The sequence below is a fragment of the Trematomus bernacchii genome, unplaced genomic scaffold, assembly GCF_902827165.1.
Source record: "Trematomus bernacchii unplaced genomic scaffold, fTreBer1.1, whole genome shotgun sequence".
NCBI lineage: Eukaryota > Metazoa > Chordata > Actinopteri > Perciformes > Nototheniidae > Trematomus > Trematomus bernacchii.
The window spans coordinates 20,882-47,127 of NW_022987987.1; the positions used below are offsets into that span (position 1 = coordinate 20,882).

The following is a 26,246-nucleotide window of genomic DNA, read 5'->3' on the forward strand; positions in this document are numbered from 1 at the left end:
ACCCTAAGTCTCGAGGATAGGAGTCGAGGAGTCGAGGAGTCGAGGAGGGGAAATTAGAGTATTGAGAAGCCTCTATTGACAACGTCAGCTAACTAGTGCCCAGCAGCCACGCCCCGACACATGGGGTCACGCCGACCAATCACAACGCTTTGATGCGTTCAAGTGCATTATTCTGGCACAGGAAGATTAAGTTATAGGACATTAACGATAAAACAGAATATTGTTGTTCTATTTTTAGACACGTCTCGATCGACTGGGCGCCCCTGCTCTACAGGCTAAACGACTTTGTTTATAGAGTTAATATATAATATAATACACACGATAAATATAAAACATGATTCTAAACATAAACAAAGATATAAATAATAATAACAAAATATTTTAAAATGAACTTAAAGTGGACCTATCATGCTATATTTGAATAATATAGTGTAGGACCATACCTATATAAGGCATATTTATACTTTTTTTTTTCAAAATACCAAACAGATCATGCATTTTAGCCATGCCTCATTTTGCTCAATTTGAAAAATGTTAGCTCTGTTTTTGCAAGGGCTGATTCAGTGAGAACAGCACCACCTACAGGCCTGGCATATGTACTACAGCGTCTCCAGCGCTTTCAAACGGCAATGGCCGTGGCTGTCTCCTCCTGATTGGTGGAGTTGGCCCAATAGCCGTAGCGCCACCGTCCTGACGTCAGGACAGTGTTCAAATCTGGATCAGTTTTTATCAGATCCGTTGCAGCCCCTTTTTTAGAGATTTGGGTATGGAGGAAAATAGAGAGGGTTGTGTTTTCTGACACTTGGTGAGTTCCCTGGAACACCGGGGACACATATTCATGTAGAAAAGACGTACACAAGTGCATCTTGAATGATAGGTCCCCTTTAAAGTAGATAATGAATTAAAAAAACAGACACACAAAAAAAAATTAACAGCCCACCCCACATTAACAGCCCACCCCACATTAACAGCCCACCCCACATTAACAGCCCACCCCACATTAACAGCCCACCCCGTATCCCCACAGTAATGATGGCCTGAATCAGGCTGTATCAGGCCCTCAGAAGTTTATCAAATCAAAAACACAGACCACCTGACCATCCTGAGCTTCGCCTCCAATATTGGGAAACACTGAAACTATACAGAAGAACACTCAGAACTAAAAGGGAGCAACATGCGCAGCACCAACTTGAAATCATTGAAGAGTCCAATGACTCAAATCATTTCTGGAAGAGATGGCACTCTTTCAGCAAACCACACAAGGAAGAACTGGCAGTGGCGGCCGGCCCATAGGGGCGCTAGGGGCGCCGCCCCCCCTCTTCCCACATTAAAAATAAAAAAATAAAAAATATATATTTAAAAAATATATTTTTTATTTTTATTTTTATTTTTAATAAACAAGGTAAATATTATATAATTGGTATCAGTAAAATGTATAATCTACAATAAAATCTCGTTTAAAATGGTGTTACGATGTCTAAAGTTACTGATAAGTCACATGTTTCCTGCCTGGCCTTGCCCGTGTATCATTACCCTCCCTCTCGTCTGGGCGCTATGCACAGCGCCCAGACGAGAGGGCAGCAAGTGCAGCAGAAGCCAACTGTTGCTATCTTTAAACTATGCCGCCGAAACATAATTTCAGCCAATCAGCGTCGTCAAATCTGATGGTCACAGGGCTCCTACGTGAGCGCCCGGTGCAGTCTGTGAGTTGTTTGGACTCGTATCCAAGGAGACAAAACAGGAAGCTGTCATACACTCTGGAAGCTACCATTAGCAGCTAATGAAAACTCAGTTTTTGACATAAAAATTGAATTATGGATCATCAATCATTTTTTCAAAGTGACAGACACATTGGATTAACCTATGGATTAACCTTCAGCTGCGTTTTTCTCGTTTTTGATCAGAATTGTTATTCTGCAAAAGGTGAGCATATCTCCGTGTTTTGCTACCTAAAGCTACGTCGTGTGATGTCTGTATTTGCTTCCCCTGTCGCGAGTTCTGATCGCTCAGTGATGATACTTATATTTCTAGAATCTGTGGAATCTCAGCTTGTTAGCACAGTTTATGCTGTAGAAACTATGTCCAGGACAAGGTGCTTGGAAGTTTTGGAAGATTCATAGCTAACCACACTGAAGTTATGGAGGTATTGATCAGTCTTCTCAACAGAAGTCTCCCCCCCCCCCCCCCCCCCCCCCCCCCCCTCTAACATCACCAGAAGTCATCATTTAGGGGGTCTTTTCTCAAAAAAATGTACCGGGGGAGCATCCCCCCGGACCCTCCTAGTATTGTTTGATCACCATTTCCACAGCCCCACCTAAAATATTTTCCACCAGCCGCCACTGAGAACTGGCTATTCAACATGGGGACATTTGGAAAACACACTTTGAAAACCTGTACAGTAGAGAGAGAGAGAGAGAGAGAGAGAGAGAGAGAGAGAGAGAGAGAGAGAGAGAAGAGAGAGAGAGAGAGAGAGAGAGAGAGAGAGAGAGAGAGAGAGAGAGAGAGTAATCTGTTAATAGCATTAAAGTGTTAAAATACCTGCAAGAGACAAAAACTCCTGAAGAGACGAACAGGTTCCTGCAGTGAGACAGACAGGAAGTCAGAGAGAGAGACAGACAGAGAGACAGACAGACAGACAGAGAGGAAGTCAGAGAGACAGACAGGAAGTCAGAGAGAGAGACAGACAGACAGACAGACAGGAAGTCAGAGAGAGAGACAGACAGAGAGACAGAGAGGAAGTCAGAGAGACAGACATACAGACAGGAAGTCAGAGAGACAGACAGACAGAGAGACAGAGAGGAAGTCAGAGAGACAGACATACAGACAGGAAGTCAGAGAGAGACAGACAGAGAGACAGGAGGTCAGAGAGACAGACAGAGAGACAGGAGGTCAGAGAGACAGGAGGTCAGAGAGACAGACAGGTAAAGATGGAGGATCTGGTGAAGCACCTGTCCAGGTGTCAGCAGATGGGCTGGATGGACGTGATTGGTGAGTTGATGAATGACAGCTGGATAGAATAGAAGAATAGGGAGGGATGAAACCCTCTTTAATGGTCACACATGCAGAGCACACAGCACACACAGTGAAATTTGGCCTCTGCTTTTAACCCATCCTAGTACAAGGAGTCTAGTACTAGGAGCAGTGGGCAGCTATTGTACAGCGCCCGGGGAGCAATGGGAGTGGGGGGGAAGGGGGGTGTCCGGTGCCTTGCTCAAGGGCACCACGGCAGGGCAGGAGGTGAACTGGGACCTCTCCAAGTAGAAGTCCACACTCCATATTTAGGTCTGGTCGGGGACTTGAACCAGCGACCCTACGGCTCCCAGTCCAAGCCCCTACTGACTGAGCCACTGCCGGACAATCACATCCTCTCATCTCTCTCTGTGTCACAGTGTTATTGTGATGATGTCACAGTGTTGTTGTGATGATGTCACAGTGTTGTTGTGATGATGTCACAGAGCTGAAGAGCAGCCCCATCCATTGGCTGTCGGTGGGCCGGAGGGCGGAGCCTGCTTCGTGGGGCAGGATGTTCTGCATCCTATCAGACGCTCAGCTGCTGCTGACACAAAAGTGGAGCTTGATAAGAAAAGGCTAGAAGGCCAGAGAGAAGAAGTGAGTCTTTAGTGTAGATTTAAAACCCCCTAGGGTCTGGGTCGACCTCACATGGAGGGGCAGAGTGTTCCAGAGCCTAGGGCCAGTCACCACTGCTAAGCTAAAGGCGGCTAATGTTGGGCTATAAAGGAACTACAGCACGGTCACATGACTTCACGTCACCACTGCTAAGCTAAAGGAGGCTAATGTTGGGCTATAAAGGAACTACAGCACGGTCACATGACTTCACGTCACCACTGCTAAGCTAAAGGCGGCTAATGTTGGGCTATAAGGAACTACAGCACGGTCACATGACTTCACGTCACCACTGCTAAGCTAAAGGCGGCTAATGTTGGGCTATAAAGGAACTACAGCACGGTCACATGACTTCACGTCACCACTGCTAAGCTAAAGGAGGCTAATGTTGGGCTATAAAGGACTACAGCACGGTCACATGACTTCACGTCACCACTGCTAAGCTAAAGGTGGCTAATGTTGGGCTATAAAGGAACTACAGCACGGTCACATGACTTCACGTCACCACTGCTAAGCTAAAGGAGGCTAATGTTGGGCTATAAAGGAACTACAGCACGGTCACATGACTTCACGTCACCACCGCTAAGCTAAAGGTGGCTAATGTTGGGCTATAAAGGAACTACAGCACGGTCACATGACTTCACGTCACCACCGCTAAGCTAAAGGCGGCTAATGTTGGGCTATAAAGGAAACTACAGCACGGTCACATGACTTCACGTCACCACCGCTAAGCTAAAGGTGGCTAATGTTGGGCTATAAAGGAACTACAGCACGGTCACATGACTTCACGTCACCACCGCTAAGCTAAAGTGCGGCTAATGGTTGGGCTATAAAGGAACTACAGCACGGTTCACATGACTTCACGTCACCACCGCTAAGCTAAAGGTGGCTAATGTTGGGCTATAAAGGAACTACAGCACGGTCACATGACTTCACGTCACCACTGCTAAGCTAAAGGTGGCTAATGTTGGGCTATAAAGGAACTACAGCACGGTCACATGACTTCACGTCACCACTGCTAAGCTAAAGGTGGCTAATGTTGGGCTATAAAGGAACTACAGCACGGTCACATGACTTCACGTCACCACTGCTAAGCTAAAGGAGGCTAATGTTGGGCTATAAAGGAACTACAGCACGGTCACATGACTTCACGTCACCACTGCTAAGCTAAAGGCGGCTAATGTTGGGCTATAAAGGAACTACAGCACGGTCACATGACTTCACGTCACCACTGCTAAGCTAAAGGTGGCTAATGTTGGGCTATAAAGGAACTACAGCACGGGTCACATGACTTCACGTCACCACTGCTAAGCTAAAGGTGGCTAATGTTGGGCTATAAAGGAACTACAGCACGGTCACATGACTTCACGTCACCACTGCTAAGCTAAAGGAGGCTAATGTTGGGCTATAAAGGAACTACAGCACGGTCACATGACTTCACGTCACCACTGCTAAGCTAAAGGCGGCTAATGTTGGGCTATAAAGGAACTACAGCACGGTCACATGACTTCACGTCACCACCGCTAAGCTAAAGGAGGCTAATGTTGGGCTATAAAGGAACTACAGCACGGTCACATGACTTCAAGTCACCACCGCTAAGCTAAAGGAGGCTAATGTTGGGCTATAAAGGAACTACAGCACGGTCACATGACTTCACGTCACCACTGCTAAGCTAAAGGAGGCTAATGTTGGGCTATAAAGGAACTACAGCACGGTCACATGACTTCACGTCACCACTGCTAAGCTAAAGGAGGCTAATGTTGGGCTATAAAGGAACTACAGCACGGTCACATGACTTCACGTCACCACTGCTAAGATAAAGGCGGCTAATGTTGGGCTATAAAGGAACTACAGCACGGTCACATGACTTCACGTCACCACCGCTAAGCTAAAGGCGGCTAATGTTGGGCTATAAAGGAACTACAGCACGGTCACATGACTTCACGTCACCACCGCTAAGCTAAAGGCGGCTAATGTTGGGCTATAAAGGAACTACAGCACGGTCACATGACTTCACGTCACCACCGCTAAGCTAAAGGCGGCTAATGTTGGGCTATAAAGGAACTACAGCACGGTCACATGACTTCACGTCACCACCGCTAAGCTAAAGGAGGCTAATGTTGGGCTATAAAGGAACTACAGCACGGTCACATGACTTCACGTCACCACCGCTAAGCTAAAGGCGGCTAATGTTGGGCTATAAAGGCACTACAGCACGGTCACATGACTTCACGTCACCACTGCTAAGCTAAAGGCTAATGTTGGGCTATAAAGGCACTACAGCACGGTCACATGACTTCACGTCACCACTGCTAAGCTAAAGGCTAATGTTGGGCTATAAAGGAACTACAGCACGGTCACATGACTTCACGTCACCACCGCTAAGCTAAAGGCGGCTAATGTTGGGCTATAAAGGAACTACAGCACGGTCACATGACTTCACGTCACCACCGCTAAGCTAAAGGCGGCTAATGTTGGGCTATAAAGGAACTACAGCACGGTCACATGACTTCACGTCACCACCGCTAAGCTAAAGGAGGCTAATGTTGGGCTATAAAGGAACTACAGCACGGTCACATGACTTCACGTCACCACTGCTAAGCTAAAGGCTAATGTTGGGCTATAAAGGCACTACAGCACGCTCACATGACTTCACGTCACCACCGCTAAGCTAAAGGCGGCTAATGTTGGGCTATAAAGGAACTACAGCACGGTCACATGACTTCACGTCACCACCGCTAAGCTAAAGGCGGCTAATGTTGGGCTATAAAGGAACTACAGCACGGTCACATGACTTCACGTCACCACCGCTAAGCTAAAGGAGGCTAATGTTGGGCTGTGATGACGTTTAGTCGTCTCTATCAGAAAACCATTGATAAAACAAGATGAGCTCCTGAGGGTGATAAAGGAACAGACAGACAGACAGACAGACGTGGTGGTCTAATGGATAGTGAGGTGGGCTGAAGATCGCAAGGTTGTGAGTTCAAATCCCCCCAGGAACACCACCACTAGTGCGCCCTTGAGTAAGGCACTTAGCCCTTAGTTACTCCAGGGAGAATGTCCCTGTAATTGGTCATTGTAAGTCGCTTTGGATGAAAGCGTCAGCTAAATGAAATGTAATGTAACAGACAGACAAACAGAGAGACACACACACACACACACACACACACTTCCACCCACCGCTAGTCACCATGGCAACCATTCCAGAGCCAGTTACCATGGCAACAGCTGTTCAGCCAAGAACTACATCCTCTCCCATGATGCACTCTGTCTGTTCCAGATGTTCCCGAGAGAGGAGTCCGCAGACTGAGCATGCACAGTGGCTCCGAGGACACACACACCACCAGAGTGACGGTACACACACACACACACACACACACACACACCCACGCAACTGCTGTTTCCATGGTGACAGGAGTCTGAGGATGTGATCTGAAACATCCCATAATCTTCTGCTCCGCTCCTCGAACACTGTGTTCACTTCCTGCTCACAATGAGCTGTTCAGTGTGCACATCAGTAAACTACAGGAATACATCATAGACAATATAATAACAACAATAATAACTAGTGGGGTTTACAGTGATATGTGTTATTGCTGACGGTGTGTCCTCACGTCTCCTCAGGGTTTCCTCTCCCGCAGACTGAAGCAGTCTCTGCGCCGGACTCACTCCCAGCCCAAACTGAAGAGTGAGATGCACCCCCCCAGCAGCAGGTCCGCACACACACGCATGCATGCACGCACACACACACACACATACATACACACACACGTTACCCAACCTGTTCCCCAAACTGTTCCCCAACCCGTTACCCAACCTGTTCCCCAACCCGTTACCCAACCCGTTACTCAACCCGTTCCCCAACCCTAAGCCAACCCTAACCCAACCCGTTACCCAACCCGTTACTCAACCCGTTCCCCAACCCTAACCCAACCCGTTCCCCAACCTGTTCCCCAACCCGTTACCCAACCCTAACCCAACCCTAACCCAACCCGTTACCCAACCCTAACCCAACCTGTTCCCCAACCCGTTACCCAACCCTAACCCAACCTGTTCCCCAACCCTAACCCAACCCGTTACCCAACCCTAACCCAACCCGTTACCCAACCTGTTCCCCAACCCGTTACCCAACCCTAACCCAACCTGTTCCCCAACCCGTTCCCCAACCCTAACCCAACCCTAACCCAACCTGTTCCCCAACCCTAACCCAACCCGTTCCCCAACCTGTTCCCCAACCCGTTACCCAACCCTAACCCAACCTGTTCCCCAACCTGTTCCCCAACCTGTTCCCCAACCCGTTCCCCAACCCTAACCCAACCCGTTACCCAACCTGTTCCCCAACCTGTTACCCAACCCTAACCCAACCTGTTCCCCAACCTGTTCCCCAACCCGTTCCCCAACCCTAACCCAACCCGTTGCCCAACCTGTTCCCCAACCCGTTACCCAACCCTAGCCCAACCCTAACCCAACCCGTTACCCAACCTGTTTCCCCAACCCGTTACCCACCCTAACCCAACCTGTTCCCCAACCTGTTCCCCAACCCGTTCCCCAACCCTAACCCAACCTGTTACCCCACCTGTTCCCCAACCCGTTCCCCAAACCCTAACCCAACCCGTTAACCCAACCCGTTACTCAACCCGTTCCCCAACCCTAACCCAACCCGTTCCCCAACCTGTTCCCCAACCCGTTACCCAACCCTAACCCAACCCTAACCCAACCCGTTACCCAACCCTAACCCAACCCGTTCCCCAACCCTAACCCAACCTGTTACCCAACCTGTTCCCCAACCCGTTCCCCAACCCTAACCCAACCCGTTACCCAACCCGTTACTCAACCCGTTCCCCAACCCTAACCCAACCCGTTCCCCAACCTGTTCCCCAACCCGTTACCCCAACCCTAACCCAACCCTAACCCCAACCCATTACCCAACCGTTACCCAACCCTAACCCAACCCGTTACCCAACCTGTTCCCCAACCCGTTACCCAACCCTAACCCAACCTGTTCCCCAACCCGTTACCCAACCCTAACCCAACCTGTTCCCCAACCCTAACCCAACCCGTTACCCAAACCCCTAACCCAACCCGTTACCCAACCGTTCCCCAACCCGTTACCCAACCCTAACCCAACCTGTTCCCCAACCCGTTACCCAACCCTAACCCAACCCGTTACCCAACCTGTTCCCCAACCCGTTCCCCAACCCTAACCCAACCCTAACCCAACCTGTTCCCCAACCCTAACCCAACCCCGTTACCCAACCTGTTCCCCAACCCGTTCCCCAACCCTAACCCAACCCGTTCCCCAACCTGTTCCCCAACCCGTTACCCAACCCTAACCCAACCTGTTCCCCAACCTGTTCCCCAACCTGTTCCCCCAACCCGTTTCCCCAACCCTAACCCAACCCGTTACCCAACCTGTTCCCCAACCTGTTACCCAACCCTAACCCAACCTGTTCCCCAACCTGTTCCCCAACCCGTTCCCCAACCCTAACCCAACCCGTTACCCAACCCTAACCCAACCCGTTGCCCAACCTGTTCCCCAACCCGTTACCCAACCCTAGCCCAACCCTAACCCAACCCGTTACCCAACCTGTTCCCCCAACCCGTTACCCAACCCTAACCCAACCTGTTCCCCAACCTGTTCCCCAACCCGTTCCCCAACCCTAACCAACCTGTTACCCAACCTGTTCCCCAACCCGTTACCCAACCCTAACCCAACCTGTTCCCCAACCCGTTCCCCAACCCTAACCCAACCCGTTACCCAACCTGTTCCCAACCCGTTCCCCAACCCTAACCCAACCCGTTACCCAACCCTAACCCAACCCGTTACCCAACCCTAGCCCAACCCTAACCCAACCCGTTACCCAACCTGTTCCCCAACCCGTTACCCCAACCCTAACCCAACCTGTTCCCCAACCTGTTCCCCAACCCGTTCCCCAACCCTAACCCAACCTGTTACCCAACCCGTTACCCAACCCTAGCCCAACCCTAACCCAACCCGTTACCCAACCTGTTCCCCAACCCGTTACCCAACCCTAACCCAACCTGTTCCCCAACCTGTTCCCCAACCTGTTCCCCAACCCGTTCCCCAACCCTAACCCAACCTGTTACCCAACCTGTTCCCCAACCCGTTACCCAACCCTAACCCAACCTGTTCCCCAACCTGTTCCCCAACCCGTTCCCCAACCCTAACCCAACCCATTACCCAACCTGTTCCCCAACCCGTTCCCCAACCCTAACCCAACCTGTTACCCAACCTGTTCCCCAACCCGTTACCCAACCCTAACCCAACCTGTTCCCCAACCTGTTCCCCAACCCGTTCCCCAACCCTAACCCAACCCATTACCCAACCTTTTCCCCAACCCGTTCCCCAACCCTAACCCAACCCTAACCCAACCCGTTACCCAACCCTAACCCAACCCGTTACCCAACCTGTTCCCCAACCCGTTACCCAACCCTAGCCCAACCCTAACCCAACCCGTTACCCAACCTGTTCCCCAACCCGTTACCCAACCCTAACCCAACCGTTACCCAACCTGTTCCCCAACCCGTTACCCAACCCTAACCCCTAACCCTTCCCCAACCCGTTCCCCAACCCTAACCCAACCTGTTACCCAACCTGTTCCCCAACCCGTTCCCCAACCCTAACCCAAACCCGTTACCCAACCCGTTACTCAACCCGTTCCCCAACCCTAACCCAACCCGTTCCCCAACCTGTTCCCCAACCCGTTACCCAACCCTAACCCAACCCTAACCCTAACCCTAACCCTAACCCTTCCCCAACCCGTTCCCCAACCCTAACCCAACCTGTTACCCAACCTGTTCCCCAACCCGTTCCCCAACCCTAACCCAACCCGTTACCCAACCCGTTACTCAACCCGTTCCCCAACCCTAACCCAACCCGTTCCCCAACCTGTTCCCCAACCCGTTACCCAACCCTAACCCAACCCTAACCCAACCCGTTACCCAACCCTAACCCCAACCCATTACCCAACCTGTTCCCCAACCCGTTACCCAACCCTAACCCAACCCGTTACCCAACCTGTTCCCCAACCCGTTCCCCAACCCTAAACCCAACCCTAACCCAACCTGTTTCCCAACCCTAACCCAACCCGTTACCCAACCTGTTCCCCAACCCGTTCCCCAACCCTAACCCAACCCGTTTCCCCAACCTGTTCCCCAACCCGTTACCCAACCCTAACCCAACCTGTTCCCCAACCTGTTCCCCAACCTGTTCCCCAACCCGTTCCCCAACCCTAACCCAACCCGTTACCCAACCTGTTCCCCAACCCTAACCCAACCTGTTCCCCCAACCTGTTCCCCAACCCGTTCCCCAACCCTAACCCAACCCGTTACCCAACCCTAACCCAACCCGTTGCCCAACCTGTTCCCCAACCCGTTACCCAACCCTAGCCCAACCCTAACCCAACCCGTTACCCAACCTGTTCCCCAACCCGTTACCCAACCCTAACCCAACCTGTTCCCCAACCTGTTCCCCAACCCGTTCCCCAACCCTAACCCAACCTGTTACCAAACCTGTTCCCCAACCCGTTACCCAACCCTAACCCAACCTGTTCCCCAACCCGTTCCCCAACCCTAACCCAACCCGTTACCCAACCTGTTCCCCAACCCGTTCCCCAACCCTAACCCAACCCTAAACCCAACCCGTTACCCAACCCTAACCCAACCCGTTACCCACCCTAGCCCAACCCTAACCCAACCCGTACCCAACCTGTTCCCCAACCCGTTACCCAAACCCTAACCCAACCTGTTCCCCAACCTGTTCCCCAACCCGTTCCCCAACCCTAACCCAACCTGTTACCCAACCTGTTCCCCAACCCGTTACCCAACCCTAACCCCAACCTGTTCCCCAACCTGTTCCCCAACCTGTTACCCAACCCTAACCCAACCTGTTCCCCAACCTGTTCCCCAACCCGTTCCCCAACCCTAACCCAACCCTAACCCAACCCGTTACCCAACCCTAACCCAACCCGTTGCCCAACCTGTTCCCCAACCCGTTACCCAACCCTAGCCCAACCCTAACCCAACCCTAACCCAACCTGTTCCCCAACCCTAACCCAACCCGTTACCCAACCTGTTCCCCAACCCGTTCCCCAACCCTAACCCAACCCGTTCCCCAACCTGTTCCCCAACCCGTTACCCAACCCTAACCCAACCTGTTCCCCAACCTGTTCCCCAACCTGTTCCCCAACCCGTTCCCCAACCCTAACCCAACCCGTTACCCAACCTGTTCCCCAACCTGTTACCCAACCCTAACCCAACCTGTTCCCCAACCTGTTCCCCAACCCGTTCCCCAACCCTAACCCAACCCTAACCCAACCCGTTACCCAACCCTAACCCAACCCGTTGCCCAACCTGTTCCCCAACCCGTTACCCAACCCTAGCCCAACCCTAACCCAACCCGTTACCCAACCTGTTCCCCAACCCGTTACCCAACCCTAACCCAACCTGTTCCCCAACCTGTTCCCCAACCTGTTCCCCAACCCGTTCCCCAACCCTACCCAACCTGTTACCCAACCTGTTCCCCAACCCGTTACCCCAACCCTAACCCAACCTGTTCCCCAACCTGTTCCCCAACCCGTTCCCCAACCCTAACCCAACCCGTTACCCAACCTTTTCCCCAACCCGTTCCCCAACCCTAACCCAACCCGTTACCCAACCCTAACCCAACCCTAACCCAACCCGTTACCCAACCCTAACCCAACCCGTTACCCAACCTGTTCCCCAACCCGTTACCCAACCCTAACCCAACCGTTACCCAACCTGTTCCCCAACCCGTTACCCAACCCTAACCCAACCCGTTACCCAACCTGTTCCCCAACCCGTTACCCCAACCCTAACCCAACCTGTTCCCCAACCCGTTCCCCAACCCTAACCCCAACCCGTTACCCCAACCTGTTCCCCAACCCTAACCCAACCTGTTATCCAACCTGTTCCCCAACCCGTTACCCAACCCTAACCCAACCCGTTACCCAACCTGTTCCCCAACCCGTTCCCCAACCCTAACCCAACCCGTTACCCCAACCCGTTACCCAACCCGTTACCCAACCTGTTCCCCAACCCGTTACCCAACCCTAGCCTAACCCAACCCGTTCCCCAACCCTAACCCAACCCTAACCCAACCTGTTCCCCAACCCGTTCCCCAACCCTAACCCAACCCTAACCCAACCCGTTACCCAACCCGTTACCCAACCCTAACCCAACCCGTTACCCAACCTGTTCCCCAACCTGTTACCCAACCCTAACCCAACCGTTACCCAACCTGTTCCCCAACCCGTTACCCAACCTGTTCCCCAACCCGTTACCCAACCCTAACCCAACCGTTACCCAACCTGTTCCCCAACCCGTTACCCAACCTGTTCCCCAACCCGTTACCCAACCCTAACCCAACCCGTTACCCAACCTGTTCCCCAACCCGTTACCCAACCCTAACCCAACCTGTTCCCCAACCCGTTCCCCAACCCTAACCCAACCCGTTACCCAACCTGTTCCCCAACCCTAACCCAACCTGTTACCCAACCTGTTCCCCAACCCGTTACCCAACCCTAACCCAACCCGTTACCCCAACCTGTTCCCCAACCCGTTCCCCAACCCTAACCCAACCCGTTACCCAACCCGTTACCCAACCCGTTACCCAACCCGTTCCCCAACCCGTTACCCAACCCTAGCCTAACCCAACCCGTTCCCCAACCCGTTCCCCAACCCTAACCCAACCCTAACCCAACCTGTTCCCCAACCCGTTCCCCAACCCTAACCCAACCCTAACCCAACCCGTTACCCAACCCGTTACCCAACCCTAACCCAACCCGTTACCCAACCTGTTCCCCAACCCGTTACCCAACCCTAACCCAACCTGTTCCCCAACCCGTTCCCCAACCCGTTACCCAACCCGTTACCCAACCTGTTCCCCAACCCGTTACCCAACCCTAACCCAACCTGTTCCCCAACCCGTTCCCCAACCCGTTCCCCAACCCTAACCCAACCCGTTACCCAACCTGTTCCCCAACCCGTTCCCCAACCCTAACCCAACCCGTTACCCAACCTGTTCCCCAACCCGTTCCCCAACCCTAACCCAACCCTAACCCAACCCGTTACCCAACCCTAACCCAACCCGTTACCCAACCCTAGCCCAACCCTAACCCAACCCGTTACCCAACCTGTTCCCCAACCCGTTACCCAACCCTAACCCAACCTGTTCCCCAACCTGTTCCCCAACCCGTTCCCCAACCCTAACCCAACCTGTTACCCAACCTGTTCCCCAACCCGTTACCCAACCCTAACCCAACCTGTTCCCCAACCTGTTCCCCAACCTGTTACCCAACCCTAACCCAACCTGTTCCCCAACCTGTTCCCCAACCCGTTCCCCAACCCTAACCCAACCCTAACCCAACCCGTTACCCAACCCTAACCCAACCCGTTGCCCAACCTGTTCCCCAACCCGTTACCCAACCCTAGCCCAACCCTAACCCAACCCTAACCCAACCTGTTCCCCAACCCTAACCCAACCCGTTACCCAACCTGTTCCCCAACCCGTTCCCCAACCCTAACCCAACCCGTTCCCCAACCGTGTTCCCCAACCCGTTACCCCAACCCTAACCCAACCTGTTCCCCAACCTGTTCCCCAACCTGTTCCCCAACCCGTTCCCCAACCCTAACCCAACCCGTTACCCAACCTGTTCCCCAACATGTTACCCAACCCTAAACCCAACCTGTTCCCCAACCTGTTCCCCAACCCGTTCCCCAACCCTAACCCAACCCTAACCCAAACCCGTTACCCAACCCTAACCCAACCCGTTGCCCAACCTGTTCCCCAACCCGTTACCCAACCCTAGCCCAACCCCTAACCCAACCCGGTACCCAACCTGTTCCCCAACCCGTTACCCAACCCTAACCCAAACCTGTTCCCCAAACCTGTTCCCCAACCTGTTCCCAACCCTTCCCCAACCCTAACCCAACCTGTTACCCAACCTGTTCCCCAACCCGTTACCCAACCCAACCCAACCTGTTCCCCAACCTGTTCCCCAACCCGTTCCCCAACCCTAACCCAACCCGTTACCCAACCTTTTCCCCAACCGTTCCCCAACCCTAACCCAACCCGTTACCCAACCCTAACCCAACCCTAACCCAACCCGTTACCCAACCCTAACCCAAACCCGTTACCCAACCTGTTCCCCAACCCGTTACCCAACCCTAACCCAACCGTTACCCAACCTGTTCCCCAACCCGTTACCCAACCCTAACCCAACCCGTTACCCAACCTGTTCCCCAACCCGTTACCCAACCCTAACCCAACCTGTTTCCCCAACCCGTTCCCCAACCCTAACCCAACCCGTTACCCAACCTGTTCCCCAACCCTAACCCAACCTGTTATCCAACCTGTTCCCCAACCCGTTACCCAACCCTAACCCAACCCGTTACCCAACCTGTTCCCCAACCCGTTCCCCAACCCTAACCCAACCCGTTACCCAACCCGTTACCCAACCCGTTACCCAACCTGTTCCCCAACCCGTTACCCAACCCTAGCCTAACCCAACCCGTTCCCCAACCCGTTCCCCAACCCTAACCCAACCCTAACCCAACCTGTTCCCCAACCCGTTCCCCAACCCTAACCCCAACCCTAACCCACCCGTTACCCAACCCGTTACCCAACCCTAACCCAACCCGTTACCCAACCTGTTCCCCAACCTGTTACCCAACCCTAACCCAACCGTTACCCAACCTGTTCCCCAACCCGTTACCCAACCTGTTCCCCAACCCGTTACCCAACCCTAACCCAACCGTTACCCAACCTGTTCCCCAACCCGTTACCCAACCTGTTCCCCAACCCGTTACCCAACCCTAACCCAACCCGTTACCCAACCTGTTCCCCAACCCGTTACCCAACCCTAACCCAACCTGTTCCCCCAACCCGTTCCCCAACCCTAACCCAACCCGTTACCCAACCTGTTCCCCAACCCTAACCCAACCTGTTACCCCAACCTGTTCCCCAACCCGTTACCCAACCCTAACCCAACCCGTTACCCAACCTGTTCCCCAACCCGTTCCCCAACCCTAACCCAACCCGTTACCCAACCCGTTACCCAACCCGTTACCCAACCCGTTCCCCAACCCGTTCCCCAACCCTAGCCTAACCCAACCCGTTCCCCAACCCGTTCCCCAACCCGTTCCCCCAACCCTAACCCAACCCCTAACCCAACCTGTTCCCCAACCCGTTCCCCAACCCTAACCCAACCCTAACCCAACCCGTTACCCAACCCGTTTACCCAACCCTAACCCAACCCGTTACCCAACCTGTTCCCCAACCCGTTACCCAAACCCTAACCCAACCTGTTCCCCAACCCGTTCCCCAACCCGTTACCCAACCCGTTACCCAACCTGTTCCCCAACCCGTTACCCAACCCTAACCCAACCTGTTCCCCAACCCGTTCCCCAACCCGTTCCCCAACCCTAACCCAACCCGTTACCCAACCTGTTCCCCAACCCTAACCCAACCTGTTACCCAACCTGTTCCCCAACCCGTTACCCAACCCTAACCCAACCCGTACCCAACCCGTTCCCCAACCCGTTCCCCAACCCCTAACCCAACCCTAACCCAACCCGTTACCCAACCCGTTACCCAACCCGTTACCCACCTGTTCCCCAACCCGTTACCCAACCCTAGCCCAACCCTAACCCAACCCGTTACCCAACCTGTTCCCCAAACCCGTTACCCAACCCTAACCCAACCCGTTACCCAACCTGTTCCCCAACCCATTACCCAACCCGTTCCCCAATCCGTTACCCGACCCGTTACCCGACCCGTTACCCGACCCGTTACCCGACCCGTTACCCGACCCGTTACTAGGGTTGGGAACCGAAACTCGGTTCCAGATGAGAACCGATAAGAAAATGCCGGGTACCGGGTACCCATACAAAATACACAATTTTCGGTTCTGATTAACGGTTCCTAAACGCGGGTATAGACCTGTATTCACCGGGTCCGTCTGCGCCGCGGGTCCGTCTGCGCCGCGGTGACCCGGTGGAATACAGCCAGGGTAAGGGCGGACTGGCCATCTGTGTGTTCTGGAGAATCACTGAGCGGCCGGTCGTCAGCGGGCCGTTGACGGCCGGCTCGGTACGCTGACGGCCGGCACCTCCCTTAATGTTTTTAAACGGCATCATGTAAGTTGCAGCAACAGAGGTCAACAGTTGCCCCGCAGCGAGGCTCCCCCTGTCCTCCCGTAGACAGTTCACGAGCTCAGTCACTTCATAACACCAAAGATGGGTCGTGGTAAACGCTCTAAAGTGAGGCTCCACTACACTGAAAAAGAAAAAGACTAGGCACAGTGCTATGCCTGTTGATAGCTTGCCACAGGCATAGCTCAGTTCAAATAAAGCACAGCTATTGTGCAATACATTTGTATTGCATGTATATTTTTTATTTGTAAAAATGTCAGTTAAAGCTTAAAAGAATAAAGATATTTTTGTTATCTAAACGTGTGACCTCTTTCTTTTACAATTTTGGAATCGAAACGGGGAATCGATAAGAACCGGAATCGATAAGAACCGGAATCGATAAGCAGAACCGGAATCGGAATCGATACATTTCAAACGATACCCATCCCTACCCGTTACCCAACCCGTTACCCAACCCGTTACCCAACCCGTTCCCCAACCCGTTACCCAACCCGTTCCCCAACCTGTTTACCCAAACCCGTTACCCTACCCGTTACCCAAACCGTTACCCCAACCCGTTACCCTACCCGTTACCCAACCCGTTCCCCAACCCGTTACCCAACCCGTTACCCTACCCGTTACCCTGGCACGTGAACAGTGACACTGGGCTCCATGTTAGTCTCAGCTCCTCTCCAGTTTGTCTTCATGTCTTCATTGGGTGAAGGTCCAGCAGCTGCTCTCTGGAGCGTAGCTGATTACATCACATGACATTACATTTAGCTGAGGCTTTTACCCAAAGAGACTTACAATAAGTGCATTTTCGAGCAGGAAAATACAAACTTGAAGAAAACAGAAATATATAAGTACATCAGGTTTCATAGAGCCAAAACATTTCAAGTGCTACTCACCTGGCTTTAGATAAGCCAGTCCTTTGTTAGTATATAAGTGCTTTGTTAGTATATAAGTGCTTTGTTAGTCATTCTATCGCTCGAAGTGGAGTCGAAAGAGATGAGTCTTCAGTCTGCGCTGGAAGATGTGTACGCTTTCTGCTGTCCTGATGTCAATGGGGAGCTCATTCCACCATTTTGGAGCCAGGATATCAAACCCACGTGTTTCTGCTGATGGGAACTTGGGTCCCCCTCGCAGTGCGGGTGCAGCGAGCCGTTTGGCCGATGCAGAGCGGAGTGCACGTGCTGGGGTGTATGGTTTAACCATGTCCTGGATGTAGGAAGGGCCAGATCCATTCACAGCATGGTAGCGTACCATGCTAGCAGTTACTGGAAGCCAGTGAAGTGAGCTGATCCTCTTCACCCTTCACTGCTGAGGACCATTGTGTGTTCTCCAGCTGCACACAGGAGACCACCCCCCCCCCCCCCCCCCTCCCCCCTCCATAGCCCTCTATTGTCCAACCAAACCCCCGGAAAGCCAGGTTTCATAGTGGCCAAACGGTGTAACTGCATCCGGTCAGTCAGGGGCTTGTTGATAGGAGGTGGGGTGTTGATAGGAGGTGGGGCTTGTTGATAGGAGGTGGGGTGTTGATAGGAGGCGGGGCTTGTTGATAGGAGGTGGGGCTTGTTGATAGGAGGCGGGACTTGTTGATGATCCAATCCGGCCTCCAATGCTGGATCCAGGTCTCTTTAAACCTCCACGGGTAAAACACCTGACTTTACAGCAGTAGTAAACATGTTTACACTAAGCTGCTGGTCTCTGAAGACGCCCGCTCCCCCCCGGAGTTTAATTACAGAGACTGAAAGTACTCATCAGGGGTTTAGCTCTATACCATGGAGGGGGGGGAGGAGAGGAGGAGAGGAGGGGGAGATGTGATGAGGAGACAGGAAGTAGGGCAGCCTCACTGCAGGGGAGGGGCCACTGCTGACAGAGAGTAGCAGCCGAGTAGCATCGTTAGCATCAAGCTAACAGACAAACAGGCAGACAGACTGATAGACAGGCGGGAGGAGAGACAGAAAGAGAGAGAGAGACAGAGAGACAGGCAGAGAGAGAGAGAGAGAGAGAGACAGGCAGAGAGAGAGAGAGACAGACAGGTCTTTAGTGTTTCCACGCTCAGCATCAGCCTCCATCTTTCCTCCTCTCTCCTCCTGCTGAAGGAGGACATGGATCCCTAACCCCCCCCCAGGATGCTCTGTGAGTCTTTAAACAGCCTTTGTCCTCTCTGTGTGTGTGTGTGTGTGTGTGTGTGTGTGTGTGTGTGTGTGTGTGTGTGTGTGTGTGTGTGTGTGTGTGTGTGCGTGTGTGCGTGTGTGCGTGTGTGTGTGTGCAGAGGGGGTTGGCGTCTTCCACCTGATTTGCATGACATGCAGCGTTTCTCTCTGTGTGTGTGTGTGTGTTAGCTTCAATCTGCACACAGCTAGCCTGGTATGTTAGCATGTGGCTGGGCTAGACGCATGCTGTTAGCCAACATGTTTAGCTAAAAAAAGGTTAAATTCACACACACACACACTCACACACATGAACGCACGCACACACACACGCACACACACTCACTCATCCCTGTAGAATTAGTCTGTGAGCTGCTGCTCGTTATAATAATGAGAGCTAACGGACGTACCACAGATTAGTGTGTGTGTGTGTGTGTGTGTGTGTGTGTGTGTGTGTGTGTGTGTGTGTGTGTGTGTGTGTGTGTGTGTGTGTGTGTGTGTGTGTGTGTGTGCTGTCAGAGGTCACAGCTGACCCCCGTCATGTATTATGACCTGATGGTGAGGCAGGATTTCATTTTGCCGGTGTTTGTTTCTCGTTGTCCGCCTCTATACAAACATAGAGACCAGGAGCATAGAGACCAGGAGCATAGAGACCAGGAGCATAGAGACCAGGAGCATAGAGACCAGGAGCATAGAGACCAGGAGCAGGGAGGCGTCGCAGGGCCTCTCTCTCTCTGCTTGATGTCTCTGTAAGCAGTCTCTTAACCAGCGATGGTTTCAGGTTACTGTTTATCAGGTCAGGACCTAAAGGGCCAAATCGTTTTATCGTTTCATAGACTAGACACAGGTATATGATCCTGAATAAGAAAATACGAGGTAACCGTGTTGGTGTCTCTGACGGGTGGTGGTGTCTCTGACGGTTGCTGTTGGTGTCTCTGACGGTTGGTGGTGTCTCTGACGGTTGGTGGTGTCTCTGACGGTTGTTGGTGTCTCTGACGGTTGGTGGTGTCTCTGACGGTTGCTGTTGGTGTCTCTGACGGTTGCTGTTGGTGTCTCTGACGGTTGGTGGTGTCTCTGACGGTTGGTGGTGTCTCTGATGGTTGCTGTTGGTGTCTCTGACGGTTGCTGTTGGTGTCTCTGACGGTTGGTGGTGTCTCTGACGGTTGGTGGTGTCTTTGACGGTTGCTGTTGGTGTCTCTGACGGTTGCTGTTGTCTCTGACGGTTGCTGTTGGTGTCTCTGACGGTTGGTGGTGTCTCTGACGGTTGGTGGTGTCTCTGACGGTTGCTGTTGGTGTCTCTGACGGTTGGTGGTGTCTCTGACGGTTGCTGTTGGTGTCTCTGACGGTTGCTGTTGGTGTCTCTGACGCTTGGTGTTGTCTCTGACGGTTGCTGTTGGTGTCTCTGACGGTTGGTGGTGTCTCTGACGGTTGCTGTTGGTGTCTCTGACGGTTGGTGGTGTCTCTGACGGTTGCTGTTGGTGTCTCTGACGGTTGGTGGTATCTCTGACGGTTGGTGGAGTCTCTGACGGTTGCTGTTGGTGTCTCTGACGGTTGCTGTTGGTGTCTCTGACGGTTGGTGGTGTCTCTGACGGTTGGTGGTGTCTCTGACGGTTGGTGGTGTCTCTGACGGTTGCTGTTGATGTCTCTGACGGTTGGTGGTGTCTCTGACGGTTGCTGTTGGTGTCTCTGACGGTTGGTGGTGTCTCTGACGGTTGCTGTTGGTGTCTCTGACGGTTGCTGTTGGTGTCTCTGACGGTTGCTGTTGGTGTCTCTGACGGTTGGTGGCGTCTCTGACGGTTGCTGTTGATGTCTCTGACGGTTGCTGTTGATGTCTCTGACGGTTGGTGGTGTCTCTGACGGTTGCTGTTGGTGTCTCTGACGGTTGCTGTTGGTGTCTCTGACGGTTGGTGGTGTCTCTGACGGCTGCTGTTGGTGTCTCTGACGGTTGGTGGTGTCTCTGGCGGTTGGGGTTGGTGTCTCTGACGGTTGGTGTTGTCTCTGACGGTTGGTGGTGTCTCTGACGGTTGGTTGTGTCTCTGACGGTTGCTGTTGGTGTCTCTGATGGTTGGTGGTGTCTCTGACGGTTGGTGTTGGTGTCTCTGATGGTTGGTGGTGTCTCTGATGGTTGGTGGTGTCTCTGGCGGTTGGGGTTGGTGTCTCTGACGGTTGGTGTTGTCTCTGACGGTTGGTGGTGTCTCTGACGGTTGGTGGTGTCTCTGACGGTTGCTGTTGGTGTCTCTGATGGTTGGTGGTGTCTCTGACGGTTGGTGTTGGTGTCTCTGATGGTTGGTGGTGTCTCTGACGGTTGGTGGTGTCTCTGATGGTTGGTGGTGTCTCTGACGGTTGGTGTTGGTGTCTCTGATGGTTGGTGGTGTCTCTGACGGTTGGTGGTGTCTCTGACGGTTGGTGTTGGTGTCTCTGATGGTTGGTGGTGTCTCTGACGGTTGGTGTTGGTGTCTCTGATGGTTGGTGGTGTCTCTGACGGTTGGTGGTGTCTCTGACGGTTGGTGGTGTCTCTGACGGTTGGTGGTGGTGTCTCTGATGGTTGGTGGTGTCTCTGACGGTTGGTGGTGTCTCTGACGGTTGGTGGTGTCTCTGACGGTTGCTGTTGGTGTCTCTGATGGTTGGTGGTGTCTCTGACGGTTGGTGTTGGTGTCTCTGATGGTTGGTGGTGTCTCTGACGGTTGGTGGTGTCTCTGACGGTTGGTGTTGGTGTCTCTGATGGTTGGTGGTGTCTCTGACGGTTGGTGTTGGTGTCTCTGACGGTTGGTGTTGGTGTCTCTGACGGTTGCTGTTGGTGTCTCTGATGGTTGGTGGTGTCTCTGACGGTTGGTGTTGGTGTCTCTGACGGTTGGTGTTGTCTCTGACGGTTGGTGTTGTCTCTGACGGTTGGTGTTGTCTCTGACGGTTGGTGTTGTCTCTGACGGTTGGTGTTGTCTCTGACGGTTGGTGTTGTCTCTGACGGTTGGTGTTGTCTCTGATAGATAGATATACTTTATTGATCCCAATTTGGGAAATGATTTTGTTACAGAAGCAGTGTTTCAACATTAAAATACAAATACTTAAAGGGAGAAATTGAAAATTAACAACTACAATTTTAAGTTAAAATGAAAATAGTATATTAAATATAAACACTATAAAATATTCTGGATAATAAAGATGTTCTTAAAGAAATCCAAAAAGTTGTTGTCTCTGATGGTTGTTGATGTTGTTGTCTCTGGTGGTTGTTGATGTTGTTGTCTCTGGTGGTTGTTGTCTCTGACGGTTGTTGTTGTCTCTGACGGTTGGTGTTGTCTCTGGTGGTTGTTGTCTCTGATGGTTGTGGTTGTCTCTGATGGTTGTGGTTGTCTCTGACGGTTGGTGTTGTCTCTGATGGTTGTTGATGTTGTTGTCTCTGGTGGTTGTTGATGTTGTTGTCTCTGGTGGTTGTTGATGTTGTTGTCTCTGGTGGTTGTTGTCTCTGACGGTTGGTGTTGTCTCTGGTGGTTGTTGTTTCTGATGGTTGTTGGTGTTGTGTTTACAGGTGTGTGATGCGGCGGCAGCATTGTGGTAGCCAGGAGTCGTTGCTAAGCGCTGGCTGTGTGTCGTCTCTGGAGCTCAGGATGGACCAATCAGTTATCATCAAACCAGTCCACTCCTCCCTGCTGGGACAGGACTACTGCTTCGAGGTAACACACACACACACAGACACACACACACACACACACACACACACACACACACACACACACACACACACACACACACACACACACAGTTAGGCACCTCCCTTTCAGAACAACACTATGAGCATGCATGTATTACAAGAACTGGATCCAGCGTTGGAGGCGGGGTCTCGTTCCTCCCTATGAGAGCTGCTCATTGGTGCAGGAAGCCAAAATGACCTGACGCTCTCGAGAGCAAAACGTCACAAATTACCCATCATGCCTTGCTGTTAGAGCAGGAGTACTGTTTCATAGAGAGCAGTGTAGTTTCCCTTAAGCCCACCTCCTCTCTGTCACTCAGATGAATGGAGAGAGGAACTAACAGTCAGCTTTAAGAACATTTTAAATACGGGCTATTAAAGAGTTCATACTGGGGAGTTTATTTAGTTTCAAAAATGATCCGCTGATTTACAGACGTCTCCTTTCCCAATGCAGTCAATGGGAACAGGAAGTTGTGTAGTACCGCCGATTGGCCACAATGAATATTTGCCCAGCTTGACTTTGACCCCTGAACCTTCCATGGTGCTGACCTCTGACCCTGTCTCCCAGGTCACGACCTCCACAGGAACAAAGTGCTTCTCCTGCCGCTCGGCTGCAGAGCGAGACAAATGGATGGAGAACCTGCGCAGAGCCGTGCACCCGAACAAGGACAACAGCAGGAGGCTCGAGAACGTGCTGACGGTGTGGGTGATCGAGGCCAAAGACCTGCCCGCCAAGAAGAGGTGCTGTACACGTCTATAACATGTGACTGTACACGTCTATAACATGTGACTGTACACGTCTATAACATGTGACTGTACACGTCTATAACATGTGACTGTACACGTCTATGTTACTGTACCCCTTACAACATGTATGTTATAACATGGAGATATAACAGTATAACAAGTATAAACAGTATAGCAGTGTACTAACATTATACTAACAGGTTTAACAGTGTAATAACAGTGTAATAACAGTGTAATAACATTATACTAACAGGTTTAACAGTGTAATAACAGTGTAATAACATTATACTAACAGGTTTAACAGTGTAATAACAGTGTAATAACATTATACTAACAGGTTTAACAGTGTAATAACAGTGTAATAACATTATACTAACAGGTTTAACAGTGTAATAACAGTGTAATAACATTATACTAACAGGTTTAACAGTGTAATAACAGTGTAATAACATTATACTAATAGGTTTAACAGTGTAATAACAGTGTAATAACATTATACTAACAGGTTTAACAGTGTAATAACAGTGTAATAACATTATACTAACAGGTTTAACAGTGTAATAACATTATACTAACAGGTTTAACAGTGTAATAACAGTGTAATAACATTATACTAACAGGTTTAACAGTGTAATAACATTATACTAACAGGTTTAACAGTGTAATAACAGTGTAATAACATTATACTAACAGGTTTAACAGTGTAATAACAGTGTAATAACATTATACTAACAGGTTTAACAGTGTAATAACAGTGTAATAACATTATACTAACAGGTTTAACAGTGTAATAACAGTGTAATAACATTATACTAATAGGTTTAACAGTGTAATAACAGTGTAATAACATTATACTAATAGGTTTAACAGTGTAATAACAGTGTAATAACAGTGTAATAACATTATACTAACAGGTTTAACAGTGTAATAACAGTGTAATAACATTATACTAATAGGTTTAACAGTGTAATAACAGTGTAATAACATTATACTAATAGGTTTAACAGTGTAATAACAGTGTAATAACATTATACTAACAGGTTTAACAGTGTAATAACAGTGTAATAACATTATACTAACAGGTTTAACAGTGTAATAACAGTGTAATAACATTATACTAATAGGTTTAACAGTGTAATAACATTATACTAATAGGTTTAACAGTGTAATAACATTATACTAATAGGTTTAACAGTGTAATAACAGTGTAATAACATTATACTAATAGGTTTAACAGTGTATTAACAGTGTAATAACATTATACTAATAGGTTTAACAGTGTAATAACATTATACTAATGGGTTTAACAGTGTAATAACATACTGATAGGTTTAACAGTGTAATAACATTATACTAACAGGTTTAACAGTGTAATAACATTATACTAATAGGTTTAACAGTGTAATAACATTATACTAATAGGTTTAACAGTGTAATAACAGTGTAATAACATACTAATAGGTTTAACAGTGTAATAACAGTGTAATAACAGTGTAATAACATTATACTAACAGGTTTAACAGTGTAATAACAGTGTAATAACAGTGTAATAACATTATACTAATAGGTTTAACAGTGTAATAACAGTGTAATAACAGTGTAATAACAGTGTAATAACATTATACTAATAGGTTTAACAGTGTAATAACAGTGTAATAACATTATACTAACAGGTTTAACAGTGTAATAACATGATACTAACAGGTTTAACAGTGTACTAACAGTGTAATAACAGTGTAATAACATTATACTAATAGGTTTAACAGTGTAATAACAGTGTAATAACAGTGTAATAACATTATACTAATAGGTTTAACAGTGTAATAACATTATACTAACAGGTTTAACAGTGTAATAACAGTGTAATAACATATCTAACAGGTTTAACAGTGTAATAACATGATACTAACAGGTTTAACAGTGTAATAATAGTGTAATAACATTATACTAATAGGTTTAACAGTGTAATAACAGTGTAATAACATACTAATAGGTTTAACAGTGTAATAACATTATACTAATAGGTTTAACAGTGTAATAACAGTGTAATAACAGTGTAATAACATTATACTAATAGGTTTAACAGTGTAATAACAGTGTAATAACAGTGTAATAACATTATACTAATAGGTTTAACAGTGTAATAACAGTGTAATAACATTATACTAACAGGTTTAACAGTGTAATAACATGATACTAACAGGTTTAACAGTGTAATAACAGTGTAATAACAGTGTAATAACATTATACTAATAGGTTTAACAGTGTAATAACAGTGTAATAACAGTGTAATAACATTATACTAATAGGTTTAACAGTGTAATAACAGTGTAATAACATTATACTAACAGGTTTAACAGTGTAATAACATTATACTAATAGGTTTAACAGTGTAATAACAGTGTAATAACATTATACTAATAGGTTTAACAGTGTAATAACAGTGTAATACCTGTATAACATTATACTAATAGGTTTAACAGTGTAATAACATTATACTAATAGGTTTAACAGTGTAATAACATTATACTAATAGGTTTTACACAGTGTAATAACAGTGTATATAACATTATACTAACAGTTTAACAGTGTAATAACATGTAATAACATTATACTAACAGGTTTAACAGTGTAATAACAGTGTAATAACATTATACTAATAGGTTTAACAGTGTAATAACAGTGTATTAACAGTGTAATAACATGATACTAATAGGTTTAACAGTGTAATAACATTATACTAATAGGTTTAACAGTGTAATAACATTATACTAATAGGTTTAACAGTGTAATAACAGTGTAATAACATTATACTAACAGGTTTAACAGTGTAATAACAGAGTAATAACATTATACTAATA

General features: G+C 49.6%; 1 protein-coding gene across 1 annotated transcript; it reads left to right on the forward strand.

The window, feature by feature from the left end:
* Positions 1-18,651: 18,651 nt before the first annotated feature.
* LOC117472033 (disabled homolog 2-interacting protein-like) lies at positions 18,652-23,379 on the forward strand (the record flags this gene model as incomplete). The annotated part of the gene is given in 3 exon segments (XM_034117190.1): positions 18,652-18,939; positions 22,477-22,621; positions 23,207-23,379. Coding segments are annotated over 2 exon segments (311 nt in total), but the record flags the coding sequence as incomplete, so codon positions are not given.
* Between the last annotated feature and the right edge of the window lie 2,867 nt (positions 23,380-26,246).